At 37.5% G+C, this 14,869-nt stretch overlaps 1 protein-coding gene across 1 annotated transcript in view; it reads left to right on the plus strand.

Annotated features, from left to right (window-relative positions):
* The first annotated feature begins 4,771 nt into the window (after positions 1–4,771).
* LOC105384567 (dipeptidase 1) overlaps positions 4,772–14,869 on the plus strand; it is a 69,078-nt gene continuing 58,980 nt past the window's right edge. Inside the window, exon 1 of the mRNA XM_048632585.1 lies at positions 4,772–4,840. Within this exon, the coding sequence (XP_048488542.1) occupies positions 4,801–4,840 (40 nt within the window). The 5' untranslated portion in view covers positions 4,772–4,800. The remainder of the gene's footprint in view (positions 4,841–14,869) is intronic.

A 14,869-nucleotide genomic window follows, 5' to 3' on the forward strand; every position in this document is an offset into this window, starting at 1 on the left:
TACTGTTGTCGAGTTAGTACATTCCTACTCTGTTACTAAAATACTTATCGATGTAAATAGCATTAAGTCAAATAATTTGTAAACTTACAAAGGTGTCTGCAGCCTAATTAAGTGTGTAAACCACAATGTCATAAAATAGTATAATATTTTAGTTGTACTGTTTTGTTACCATTATACTTATTGATAATAAAGAATTTTGAAAATCAAAATCAATCAATACAATGACTTGTCTTGTAGCTACTTTAATTCCATTGTGATAAATGAAAAATTTCAATCCGTAATAACAAGGAATTAACAAATACAGAGTTATGGAGGCAGTAACTTTGATGAAAATAAATGACCATTGAGTTTTCTTCCGGATTTTTCAGGGGTCCCGCCATTTAGCGCACCATGTTGTGGCTTGATGGAATTTGAGGTTAACTTTGACTGAAGTGACGACCATCAGGGATTCAGTAGGTGATGAAAAGGCAATACATTATACCGTTTTTTTAATTGTATAATAATACTGCTATTCTGTTGTTAGTTACGGTGTATCTGTTAAGTATGCCTAGTGTTCACAATTTGCTAGTTTTGCGCTTTGTTATTTGCGGTGTGACGATGTATGTGTGTGTGTGACCAGATTTATACTGGTAGCGTAGCCTAAGATCAATACTACACGCTAATAATTGATAAAGTTTATGACGAGTATTGAGGTTTTGCTACAGTTTCCATCGAGTAATCTCGTGGCTGCCTCCTGGGCTCGCAGTCGAACAGAGATTGTGGGGAACGCCATGTTCATTGTACGGTCAGCTATATACGTAAGATAGAGAAGTTTATAAGGTAGAAATGCTAAATTATTGCGCCTTGCCATTCTTTTTTACGATAGCTGACGTGACGAGCCATAGAAATTAAACAAAGGAACAGTCAGAATGTCAACATTAATTTGACAAGTTCCTGTGCAATAGTTATTTGCGGAGCATAGGACTTTTACGTTTAGGTATTAACAATTTCATTTACATATTAGTAAATCAAAAAGCTGATTCCCTAACCGAAATAAAAGTTTGAACAAAAAAAATAGCATCAAAACAAAAACATTATCATAAACATGAAAGATAAAATTTGATCTTTCACAGAGAGAGACAAAACAGATCAACGTTTTGTAACTTTACTATGCATAAAGGGTACATCTTAAGGTACGTAATTATGAACCACGTTCAATATTATGAGTATATAGGTAATATTATGTTGTACCTACTAGTTATACTGTATTTTTCTAAATACATGCTTAGTGGTATTTTATTATGTCATGCATGTATTTAGAGTGCGACAAACTTATCTGTTCCGGTGACAGTTCACTAAATTGGTCCATATGTCATTATTTACTAATAAATTATATATTGATATCTAATTAGATGGGTTTATTAAAACCGCAAGGGTAAATTACCATTACGGGAAAACTTAACATCTTAAAGAATTAAGAAATATTAGACATTTACGTGAGCTCAAACCGGAACAGATAAGTTTGTGGCACTGTATGTGTTAGTCACAAAAATACTGTATGCCTACGTACAAATATAAAGCCATGAATGTATTAGGTATTGAATGAATGAATAAGCGGGTGGTTTATGATTTGTTTTAGAACTGTTGTTGTTATTTATGACTTTGACCAGGTAGAAAAGTTGTGACAAAAGTGTACCTACAGCTTATTTATAAAGCTGACTGTACGAGTGGAGAGCAGGATGACGTGGAACGTTCGGAAATCGCCGGCCCCGTGGAGAGATTGATAGATATTTATTATATAGAATAATTATTAATTGCAATGAAACAACCGACCGTATAATTCGACTTGGCGCTTTATTACTGAAAACCATAGAGTTTGACCATAGACTATAAAGGTCTTACCAAAGAGTATAGAGGGCACGATGCAACGTGCCAGTGCTACGTCTACACAGAGTACACGACATACACACCAGAGATCCCCCGAGCAGCCGGACTCCCCGCGTGAGGCCAGCGGGAGAGCTGTAATTTCCAGGTTCGGGTGTTGTGTGCGTGGAAGTTTCCGTACCCCAACGTAAGCCGATTGGAACTAATCGTAAGCGATTGTTTTTGGTATCGATAAAGGTACGGTTTGATAGTTAGCAGCGGTAGCAGTTGAGACGAAAGATTAATCCATGATAGTAACATTGATGATGAACCCTCAACCTTTGTATTCACGTCTTTCAAAAAGTAATGAATTTTTTTTATAGCAATTCGGTATGTTAAGTAATTTTATGGTAATTGTTTTTATAATTTTAAATTGAAGTATGTTGGGATTTGAGACACTAATTTGAATATTTTTTATTTTACTGCTCTCGTTAATTTAATAAAAAATAATTAAAGATCGGCTCTTCGACGATTTTATGACGTCATTCGCTACCATGCAGCCGCTGACGTCATCAAGATCGTAACTCTGTGAATATTTACACTTTAGATTGACAGAAGTGACATTTAACAATTGAACATTTTTATTCTCTTTGGTTGAAACTTTAACCTTGCGCAGCGTCTTGAAGGACAAATAATATTTTCATTTTTGATAAAATAATCGGAATCCTTGAATATTTTATATTTTTAAGAATGAGACACTTATTAGGAAGATAATATCTCGAAACGGTTTTGGAATTAGCATCAAACATTTTTACTTAACATACCGAATTAGTCTTTCAAATACACTCACTAGCAATGAAAACGTTTCAATTAGAACGTGTCTACTATTTACAACATTTTAAGTCGGTAATATTTGGATGCACTATTAAATTTAGTAATATTACAGGTGGCGTCATTAAGCAAGTATTTTCCAATTAAGGTGAGATTTGGTGCTATTCTCATTGAAACATTTTTCCGTTGCTCGTAAGTTTATAATAGTCAAACCATTTTAGGCGGAGACCATAATTCCCTTTTCAAAAACTTTGTAACTTAAATATTTTCATGGCTACTCCAGTTCTTCAACTTCTGAAGATTGTGTGCATTTCAAGTGTTCTTCCAAAAACAGAAATATGCAGAAATCATCAGGGGCCTAGTGCGGTAAATATGTGGTATGAACGAGGATTGCAAAGCCAGCATCTTGGAGGGCTGCCATGGCAACTGAAATGTTGAGTAGCGGTGTGTGCCGTTAGCGATAGCCAAACGGAGGTTTTCATTCCTAACTTTCCAGTTTCCTGAGTGATCTCAAAAATACACTTTGCCCACTATCAGTTATAATCTTTAACTTTTAGTCGTAAAACGGACATCCAGCTAAACATTATTATTTTAAGGCCCTGTTCCACAATGTCTGGTTAGTGGCTACCTGTCAGATAAAAAACATGCTGTCACTCTCTGTTATTATTTTTTTGACAGTGACAGCATGTATTTTATCCTGCAGGTAGCCACTAACCAGACATTGTGGAACAGGGCCTAATTGTATCTATTTTACAGAGCATTATCAATACAAGTGTTTAAAATTTTTCGTGTATTTTTATTTAATCCTGTTTGTATATTTACCGACCATTACAGCCTTTCGCTCCTTTTTAAACCAAGAGGTGTTACTACCAAGCAATAGATTTAGAGGAGCATTTCTGCACCCATATTATTATTTTGTGTCGAAATTTTCCCAAATCCGCAATGTTTGCAGTCGTAAGTAGGTTTTTAGAAATACGGGTGAACATTTATCATTTAAATAAGTCTACAGGGAGCAGTTTGAAATTCAGCGTGGATATTGGCGCGAGTTCCAGCTAAACACAACATACTTTCCATACTTATTAGTCCAGCGTTGGGCATTGGGCCTGCTTAAAGACTCGGGTCGCTGGATGGGTCCGGCGCCGGGAGCGGTGCGGAGTGAGCGGGCTGCTCCTCGGGTGGCTAATTCCAAGTTGGCTGTTGTTTCACGTGGTCGGAGGTGGTGAATCAATCAAGTGGCTCGTCCCGAGGGCCAGGACGCGCGCGCATGCGCCGCGGCGCCCACAGTCGATATTCCAGGAAAAATTTGGCCGCCAACTTTGTACATCTGAACTTGCTTTGACGTTTTTTGATGACGCTCAAATGGGTTTGATTGCTTGTTCCGTTAATTAGCTGCGCGCTTCTCTTCTCTCGCATTTCAACTGTGCTGAGCGATGGTTGGCGACTGAGTTCAGATATTTTTTTATGACTGAATGTTCAATGAATATTTTTTTTATTAGTTTCTGGATATCGGATACTGATTAGATACCGGATTTAGAGTAGACAGTAGGCCTCCGCACTAAAAAAACGCCTATAATAATGTTTAAATATACTTAGTTGTTATAGACAAAACTATTTAAAATATTAATATTACCTTAGTTTAATTATAAAACCAACCTAATATAAATCTTGTTTGCATTCTGTGATTTCATCTCCATAGAGACGCTGCTCTTCACGCAGCACATTCGGGAAACGCGAAAATAATTTACCACGAATTCCGAGAAATCCATTGGCAATATTGGCATAAACCTCTCGAAATCGAAACCAGGCCTCGAATGCCTCGATTAAAGAGTGAGTACCTCCGGGCGCCGCTGATCCTTCAAAACAAATCAACCGAAACGCGGCTCTAAGCCGTCGCCATGCCCAATAAACCCGCCCATTATCGCATTGTTACAAAACACACGGCCCGGGATGAATAAAAATAATAAATAATATTCCGCGTCCGAAATCGGGTATTTTATCGACAGTTCAAGGCACGTATCGGTTCAAGAGTTATCGATAAAAACAAGATGTGTTCTCTCTTGGCAGGCGACAGACTGGGAGCCGGGAGCCGCCGTCAGTACGCGCGCGACCGCGGCCCGAGACGCCCGCATGCCGCCCCGCAGCCGCCCCCGCGCGCCGCCCGCCGTCGGTGAGTTGCACTATGCACACAATAACACCAAACTTTCCACCCCCTAAAATATTTTCACCCATTTCCATTGAGAATATTCCGCGGCGCAGTCAAGGTCGGCGTCGGCCCGCACGCTTCCCGCAACTTTATTCGACGACGTGTCTAATATTTTTCCCTTTTGTTTGTGCGATTTATTGCCTGATGAAAAGATCTGTTTTGCTGGAAATTTATTTCGTAAAGTTTAATTAAATTTTATGGCTACGTTGTGTATTAAGTTTTCTTTTCCACGAGTCGGCGGAATTTGCAATGTAAATAGGAGCTCAAGCCAAATCGTGTGCGGCAAAACAGAAACAGGGGCAAAGAACAATCCCGGATTTCAATTTGTAATGTCCTCAACTGAATTACATTATATTATTTGAGCAGCTCAAAATATTACAAGTATAATATTATACCTAGATATTTTTTGTTCTATATTTTTTTTTATTTAACAGTAGGTATGGTATTAAAGATATAAACATATTTTTTTCGGAAAAACGTTTATTTTGTTTAATAATTATTTTTGTAGCTAGGTTATACCTCTATGCGTTTTGATGATTCATGAAACTGAGATTTTTGGAACCTGATAGCATTTCCCGAAAATTTTACTGTATTTTTCGTTTTAGTTATGATTTACGAGAGCGATTTAAGAGGAAGTTTTATTACTTATACGTACTGTTTTATTCCGCAATCCCCACGGGAAAACCTTTTAGAGCGAAGTGAAGCTCGCGGGAATACTTAGAAAAGTCATTGTTTTTGTGGCTACGGCGCTACAAATGGTCTGATACGTACTACTACGTATACGTACCTATAGCTACTCGAATATTCTGTCATATTTTTATAAAGCATTTAATTCTCTTGCCTCGTGGTGTAGGTACCTGAAGGTGGTGGCGGCTATTGCCAATGTACTAGTAATAGGGGATCCGCTGGCGCCTTGTGCAGTGTGTCCAGTCAGCGTCTGACTATGACATCTCATGACTTGACTCCACTTGTCACAGACTCGAGATACAAGGAGAATGGTGAAGATGATATCTCCCAACCATGTTCGGTCAACGTCATAGCGAGCTTCTCTCGTGTGCTCTCTGGTCCGGTGGCTATTATAGCCTAACTTATTTCCAAATATGCGGCAAATCAGCCCACCTCCAATAACTTTGTATTGTATGGTCTCGGTGGTCTAGCCGCCAGCTCGCAGCGCTGACCCTCCCGGTCCGTTGCACCGGGAAAGTTAGCCTGAGCACCGATCATAGTAGAGGAACATCATACAGAAAAAGGTTATCGAGTTTGAGGCAAGGACAGAGAACAACTCGATGAAGGCTAGACCGCCGAGTCCATACAATACAAAGTTATTAGAGTTGTTATGATTTGCCGCACATTTGGAAATAAGTTAGGCTATAATAGGCACCAGAAGCGTCCGTAGTCGAGCGGGCCTCAGTGATCGTAACTGATCGCTGAGGTTAAGCAACAACTGACACGGTCAGCCATTGGATGGGTGACCAATTTCAAGTGGTGGACGCTTCCGTGCTTCGGACGGCACGTTAAGCCGTGGGTCCCGGTTGCTGCTTCGGCAGCAGTCGTTAAGCCTAGTCAGAGGCCTTCGGGCGGCTTGAAAACATCTGACAGTCGGGTTGCCCACTTACCCGACAACTCTCTCAGCACAAGCTTGCTTGTGTTGGGGTCCACCAACCCGCACTTGGCCAGCGTGGTGGACTAGGCCTAAACCCTACCTTCACTGGAAGGAGACCCGTGCCCCAGCAGTGGGGACGTAATGGGTCGTGATGATAATAGGCACCAGAGAGCGAAGAGAAGTGAGAAAATCACAGTGACGTGGACCGAACACTTTCAGGAGATATCATCTTCACCAATCTCCTTATTTCTTAACGAGTCTGTGACGAGTGGAGTCAAGTCATAAGTATTCATAGTCATCTATAGATGTTATACCTTGGTGACGCTTTAACACTTCTTTGTGCCGCAAGAACTGGCCGCCTTGGTTCCGCTTGACTGAAGCATGGAGAATGGTGGATATGCATCCAATACCCGATTACAAATACTTAGAATCGCCACAGCAAGTAACTACTAGACGCTACTGTGTGGGCGCAAGACAATGGGCTTCAAACACAAAACACTCTTTTGTGTCGGGGTCGAGTACAGTAATTAATCAAAACAAAACATCAGCCAATCACCATTCACTTCCCATTTACATAAGCAAATGAGAGTCGAGGCAGCTGAAAAAATCAACATGAAACGGGCTAGTCGGCAATTGTTTTGAATTGCATGTAAATGATATAATTGATCGGGCGCCGATCAGCGGTTGAACTTCCGGACCTCATCAAATTGACACGGGTGTCTCTGATTTTTAACCACTGAATCCCAGCTGTGCTAAGTATAAGTTTCCGTGTATGCGTCTGTCTCCGCGATTTGATTATATTGAGTTTTATGTTTTTTTAAATGCGACTGAAAATTATAAGGCGAAATGGGTTTGTTCTGTTTTATACATATTTATGCTATTCGATTGAAGCGTCACATATTCTCCTCGGCCATTCCTCAGAGCCTGAAGACAAAAGACTTCACCACTGCGTTCTGCCAGTGATGAGTTGATGACGTATGGTGCAGAGACGTGGACAGTAGTGGACACTGACGGTAGGACTGGTCCACCGATTTAAAGTCGCCGAGTATTGTGGCGCTCCTTGGGAGAGGCCTATGTCCAGCAGTGGATGATTATTGGCTGATGATGATGATGATGATTGAAGCGTGAAAGATAAAACGTTCAATAATATCATACGAACATAAAAAATTACAGCAGTTTTCTAAAGAATACATACATAAATTACGAACACAATCGAGAATCTTTAATTTTGCCTTCATAATAATAAAAAAATGTAGAATGGAGGCGTCACCTCAAAATATTTACTGAGATTTCATCAATCTAACTACAAATTTTCATCATTCACGATGTATGTAGATACGTTCATGGATTATTCAAACCCACAAATAGCTTATTAATCATGCTGCTCGTCTTCGTATTGTTCACAGCCTCCCCGATCTGTGTACTACAAATAGTATAATCACTATACTTATTATGTTAATTTATAATGTGTCGTTTACGATGTCAATTAGTAATCATTCTAGAGCAAACATGACTGTTATATGTATACAAAAGTACTCACCAAGATAATCAGTTAAAGTACATACCTACTATTAACACATGTCTAGGAACCTAGGAAATCATAATGATTTATTATTATAGTTGTCATGTCAAAGTCTATAAAACTCAAAAACAAGCTAAACTATGTACCTACTTATACATAGTTTAAGCTTTAAGGGCAAATAAGGTAGTTCATACTTATAGGCTTAATTTATTAAAAAAATAATTGTATAAATATTGATAAGTACCAAGGTACACTTGTCCAAAATTAATAATGCACATGCAGATCTTCACACCCAAATCATTAGATCGTAAGAGCCTTAAAAAAACACTTGCATTTTGCATCTTGTTCGAAAGAAATAGGAGTCAATATCATGTGTCACATAATCGAAAACAACCGATCTGTCAAATATTTCTATGCGCATTATCAATTTTGGAGCACTGTATAGTTCCTTTTTTAAGTTGGTGACATGATTTTATTTTTTAACGGATTTGAAATAATCGTATCCGAACCATGACACCGTACACCGAGTCCGCGGTCCCCGCATGGCTCCCATCTTGAACAAGGTGTCGGATCGTGTCGGTGCCAACTGCCAGCTCAACTTGTGTATTATTGTATTTGTGTAATTTCACATAGAATTAGAAAGAAGGTTAAATAATTTCTTACGTTTTAGTGATTTTGGAAGTCAGTTTAATATATTTTTCTAAATTATCTTTTATTTGGCGGTGGCATGAACTACATCGAAAAGTGCAAGACTCTTAAATTTAAGAAGATGAAGCTTTTGTTATTAATTTCACTGTTCTGTAATTATAAATACAATAATTTGGTAATTAATAAAAAAATTGTAGGTAATAGATTTTCATAAAATTTATGAAATTCTGCTCGGAAAAGTAGAATTTTGATTTCCTTCCTTCCTATGAACCGCCACGGATCCGGTCGGAAAATTACTATAAAAAAGGCTCAATTTTCATCACGAAAATTCCTCAGAGATACATTCTGCATTTCAGTAATCGTATTGGTTAAATGGATTTGTAGAGCAATACTGTTACTTATCTGCTTTAACTCGACTACGCTGAAGCAAAAAGGACGGTTATGTGATTAATCGGTGCGTAATTGTGTATGTTTATTTGTTCATATCTGCGTATTACGAGAGGTTGACTTTATTACTAAAGTTATTTACTACCAGTCCGTCAAAAATTCAATATCGTCTTTACAAAAATATATCCCCTTTGACGTAATTTTCACGAGCCCTTTCAACGTTAATATACGCAGTTAAGTAGTAAGTAAGTACTTCACTTCATAGTTTTTCGTCCGACAAAGTAAACGGAATATTTCTTATTGGTTTATCAATCATCTCAAAATTATTATGCTTTGGAATAATATTCAATTCAAGAATTCGGGAATTGACACATCTCCGTTGAGACATCCCCTACTATAGTGCCACAAACTTATCTGTTCCGGTGACAGCTCACATAAATGTCTAATATTTCATAATTCTATAAGATTTTATGTTTGCTCGTATTGTTAATTCGCTCTTGCGGTGTTAATAAACCCATCTAATCTTTTATAATATACAATTCATTAGTAAGTAATGAGATATGGATCAATTTAGTTCGCTCTCACCGGAACAGATAAGTTTGTGGCACTGTACAATTATTACCCTCAAAAAATTACGTTTCAATTCATTCGTCTGAATCGTTTTATCATAATGGTGACATGTTAAAGTTTCCTCATCATCTCAGCCTCTTTAGCCGACTTTCAAAGTCACAGCAGTCCAGATGACAGAGATAATTATAATTTACGACTCGTTTATTACCATTCCGTCAAAGTCCAATATTCAAACAAAACACTCTGAGCTTATTAAGTTTATCTGTTGTTGTTTATAAGAAAGTAAAATAGACCTGATTCAAGAGTATGCACCGTATGCGTAAGCGCCCGCTTCTCACGCCAGAGATGCAAGTTCGAATCCCGGCGCTGACATGTAGGTACCAATGAGTTCTTTGAATTTAAGTACAATGTATACCATCGCTCTTACGGTGAATCAAAACTTCGTGAGGAAACACACACATCTAGATATGTAAACCTACCAACCCGCAGTGGACCAGCGTGGTGGGAAATGGTCCAAGCTTAGGAAAGCAGTTTAGACCTTGGGAATATGTACAAAGGTTCCATTCGGGAAAGCCAGGTACAGGTACTGATACCAACCACAGAGAAAAGAATAGAAGAGTATGTACCTATTCTTTACATAAAATACAATTTTGATATGGCCACTTTGGTTTTGGCTAAATTATGGTGACATGATTAGCAATATTTATTACGCAAATAAAGCTAAGTATGTTTTGCCCTATGACTGCTGTACGCTAGAGTATTTTCTCTAGTTGTTCTATGATGTTTGCTCCAGAACAAATAACTGAAGAATAAGCTCTAAGCTCTCGCAGTCCAGAGTTGCTTACAAAAGCACAATAGAAGTGAGATTCGGTTTATTTAAAGCTTACAGCGCCGAGGAGCACCTGTTAGTCCCCGACAGCTCGTCGTGTCGGCTCCTTTGAAGCTAAGCCTCAAAGCAACTGCTCACTTCCCTCAACTTCTATTCTCAGTACCTACCTAGTTCTTTCATAAAATTTAACGGATTAATATTATCTGGACTGAGCACAATTCTGCGGCTTTATAATTATCCGAGGCATTTGGTTGAGTTAAGCTCCGCCTTTGTCTGTCTTTAAAACGAGCTTCACCCTTAACACAACACTTGCAGTTGAAATTAAATTCTTACCAACGTGTTTTACACTTCACCAGTCCCAGTGGTCGGCGGCGGTGGAGGCACGATGAACCATTGCGATTCATATCCAACACTCGCTCGCTCATGTCAATCGGCTCTGCTAACAGTGTTAGACGCGCAATGAATCGATAATTGGCTGATGGAATTTCAGCTCTAGTTAGCACTTGCTCATACAGAGTACAATTTTATCAGTGAACCTCCCGATTGGTGGCAATTTACCTGACGTACTAGTCTAAATATAGTAACTAAACGTAAAAAAAATGCAGATTTATTCCATTTGGACGGATGTCCGAGGAAATAATTGCTAAAAGTATCTTCTGCGGCGAACTTCAGAAAGGAAAGCAAGGTGGGCAGTAACTTAGTGAAAAGCAGTTTTTTATTCAGATTTCAGACTTGGCCCCTGAATATCAGAATGTTCACTGATACAACTTCACCCTGTATTTGTGATTTCTGGATGTAAATGCTGGAGCCAATCGTGACATTAACAGCTCGTACCTACGCGAAAAGTCGTGTATAATTGTCTGCACCACACGCCTCAATCGGCTGACTGTAATAGTTGATGATGTCGTCTGAACCTTGAGAATCAGGATGATGAGAATGTAATTATTCCCGAATACAGCTCGACCAAGTCAAATGAGCTTCGCCTAGCCTCCTAGTCGAAGTCGACTAATCTACTGGTCTATAATATATATTATACTGATAGTACTAGGGTTTAGATAGATGTCATGCTCACTAAATCAAACTATATCAAATAACAACAACTACTCATAGACCTACATAATTTACAGTATGAAACTTTTAAATTTTATTGAGACTTAAAAAAAAGTGTCTGTTTCCGAGCATTTGTTCAGTTTGATTAGTGGATCCAGTAATTTTCCAAACCTTTCACCCCTAAAAACATTATTTTTTCCACAAGTTTTTTTCCAAATTTTCATCTTGGTTCGCCGTAGTTGTATAAAAAAATTGTAATAAAAGTTCGTACAGGACAGGCTTGCACGGAGGTGCCTTGAGCCTTAAAAGCCTTCACCACTCATTAATAATGATAATTGCGGACCTGTCAAAGTCTCCCGCTTGGCGCTCGGGCGCTCGGGTGCCAAGTTAATATCGATTGCTGAAAGGAATGTGCGAAGGATCACGCAATTATGATTATAATACGAGTATTATACCTACATTTATAAGGTAATATTTTTTAAAAAAGCAACCATTTTTTTCTGTCTTCTTTCCTTATATTGCAAAATTCAGTTGCGTATAATCAGATTATATAATAGTGCAGGAAACCAATATTTCAAAGAATTTTCTAATATTTCAGTATTGTTCAATTTCACAAGAGCCAGTGTAAAGGCAATAAAGATACTCGGTCCGACAAGCTTTGTAGCGTTCCATCCACCTGCCCTTTGTGACTTGTTCGGGACTCACCACGAGACAAAGGATGCTGAAATTAGAAAATATTTTTGTATATTTATAATATACTTCATATTTCACAGCGATACTAAAGAAATTTGATTGTAAACGAGAGCCAACGAGTTATATTAAAGTAGTAGCATTCTCAAGAACTTTTCGTTGCGAAACGTTCAATTTCTCTTGCTTTATGAACATTCCTGCTACAAATGCACGAATTGAAAACGGAAATTGATTTACACCTTTATGTAACTAACTGGAAGGAATGCTTTATATACATTTAAGTGAATTTAGTACAAATCGAGTCTCGGTTAAAGAAATCCTTGAGTCCGAATAAGTAAACAAGTAAATTGAAAATGGTTTGCAAAACACATATCTTCCCCGACCCGTATTTTGCACTTTGTAGCTTGACTCTTCCGACGCAAGCCACGGTACAAGAACCACTTGGCTGTTTAAATGTATGCCTTACTTGAGACGGCATAAGGTCGGTAGATAGTTGGGAGTGCTACGTGTCGTATCAGCCAGGGTGCCCGGCGGGCCACAAGGCCGACACATGAGTGGGACATTTCCTCGTGAAGAGGTCACACTTGTACACTTAACAAGCAAATTTCTTCAGAGAATACTCCAGCGGAGTTGTGAGTGGTTTACTGTTTGAATTAAACATAAATTTCTACATGGGTCGTGTCAAATTAAAATAATAATAAATTGTTAAAAGGATGTAGTAGGTAAGTAGAAATTTAAAACTAAAGGAAGATAGATGATTAGGTTTATTAATAATAATTAGGTTTATAATCGAAGGATAATCATTTCATCATCACATCATCAATTAAAATTTTGATGATCATTATTAATTAAACATAAATTATAATGAATGATTTATAATGATGAATGATCTTAGTAGACAAACCATACTTACTTACTACATGTGTTAAAGCGATAATATTCTCATATAAAGTACGTATTTTTTGGTAATAATTAAAGTGTTAGTTAAAAATAACAATAGTTAGGTACTAACGTTATCATGAATTGAAAAACAGACATTAAGGCTAATTATAAGCTTTTAAATTTTAAATCAAATGATATTAAGGTACAACAAAGAAAATGAATATTCAAGTAGTTACGAGCTAAGCCTTCGTCTAAGGCTCGGCTCACAATTTATAAGAGTATTAGATTAGCTGCGTTGAAGTTTGATATAGGAGCCACAATGCGGCTGCAATATTCTGCAGAGAACTTTAATTTCGCTCTAACGTCGTCTAATACATAATATTTTCTTTGAGCTATTGTGTGACGTTGTCAGCAGATTTCCCGTTGAAATATCGTGATAAAAGATATAATCTCACAATGTGTGTATTAAAATTTATTATGAGCAGAAATATTTTTATCATAATATTATGTACTAGTACTATTATAAGTTTAGTAGAATTATTTTCAATAGCCAGAAAATTTAACTAATTGAATGTCATTTACAATAGTAAAATGTACGTTGGAAATCCCAAACAAAATAGAATTAATAATTGCGATTCCACCGACAGTGGGTTTCAATTAGAATCATTGTTATGAAACGTGAATACCGTGGACATTCATGACTGTGATTGTACTCAATCATTTGCGTTATGTTTGAATTTGTGGCATATTTCATTAGACGAGATTGTATTACTCACTGCTGGTTCCCGATAAGCACTGTAAAGGTTATCTACATAAGAGAAAGAAATGATAGGTTCCATTAATTATAAATTTATCTTTAACTATATATTTAACTAAATTTTGCTTACGGTGGAATGAGTTTTGGTTAATTGACGGTCAAATTTAAATCATGATCTCGGAAAGCTCTCGGTCAGCCGTATCGTTTGTAAGCTTGACTATAGTAATACATTGTAGCGTAGTTTTCTCTGGGACGTAGGATCAAATCCAGAGCATTAAATTAGACATTCCATATGACAAAATAATGAACATAGGACCCCGGTTTCAACTATAAAGTTAGAGCAACAAAAAATATTATTTATTAGTATTAAAAATTATTATTAGCAGTAGATGATTACAAGCGTGTTACAAGCTGATGACGATAAACAAGACTTTTGAACCGCAACGCCGTCTTTAATATAAGTATGACTATCATAATGACAATGGATAAAGTAATACTTATCTCAAAATTACATGATAATGTAAATATCAACATGGGACTAACGGATGAAACAAAATAGCAAAAGTATTTAATATTTATTTTAAAATTTCTACGTGAGACCAAAAATTACAAAAGTGTTCATAACATAAATTCGTTTAATTCAACATGAAGTCGCACCATTTAACTTTCTACTGGAGAGAGCATTCGCCGCGTACTGTGGGGTCCAGCCCCGTGTGACACGCTCCAGTTCTTACTCACTTTATTTGGTTCGTCGTAAGACTTATATTTCCCTGCTAGTTTTATATATAGGATTAATCGCACTGTACAAACCTTTCATAGAAGAACTGGGCTGGGGAGCTTGACTTAGTGTCCATGAATTTCATTATTATTTCATAAAATTTCCTCTTTAATTTTTGTTATTAAAAGATGTTTCTTAACTCACTCAGTTATAAGACGGATAGTGAGTACCTACCATGTAACTTGGCACTCTGAAAGTAGAGTGTGTGACGTATGGATGAGGACGACGGAGGACAGAGTGTGATATTTATTTATTTAACAAATACTTATTGCACAAA

The sequence above is a fragment of the Plutella xylostella genome, chromosome Z, assembly GCF_932276165.1.
Source record: "Plutella xylostella chromosome Z, ilPluXylo3.1, whole genome shotgun sequence".
Lineage (NCBI taxonomy): Eukaryota > Metazoa > Arthropoda > Insecta > Lepidoptera > Plutellidae > Plutella > Plutella xylostella.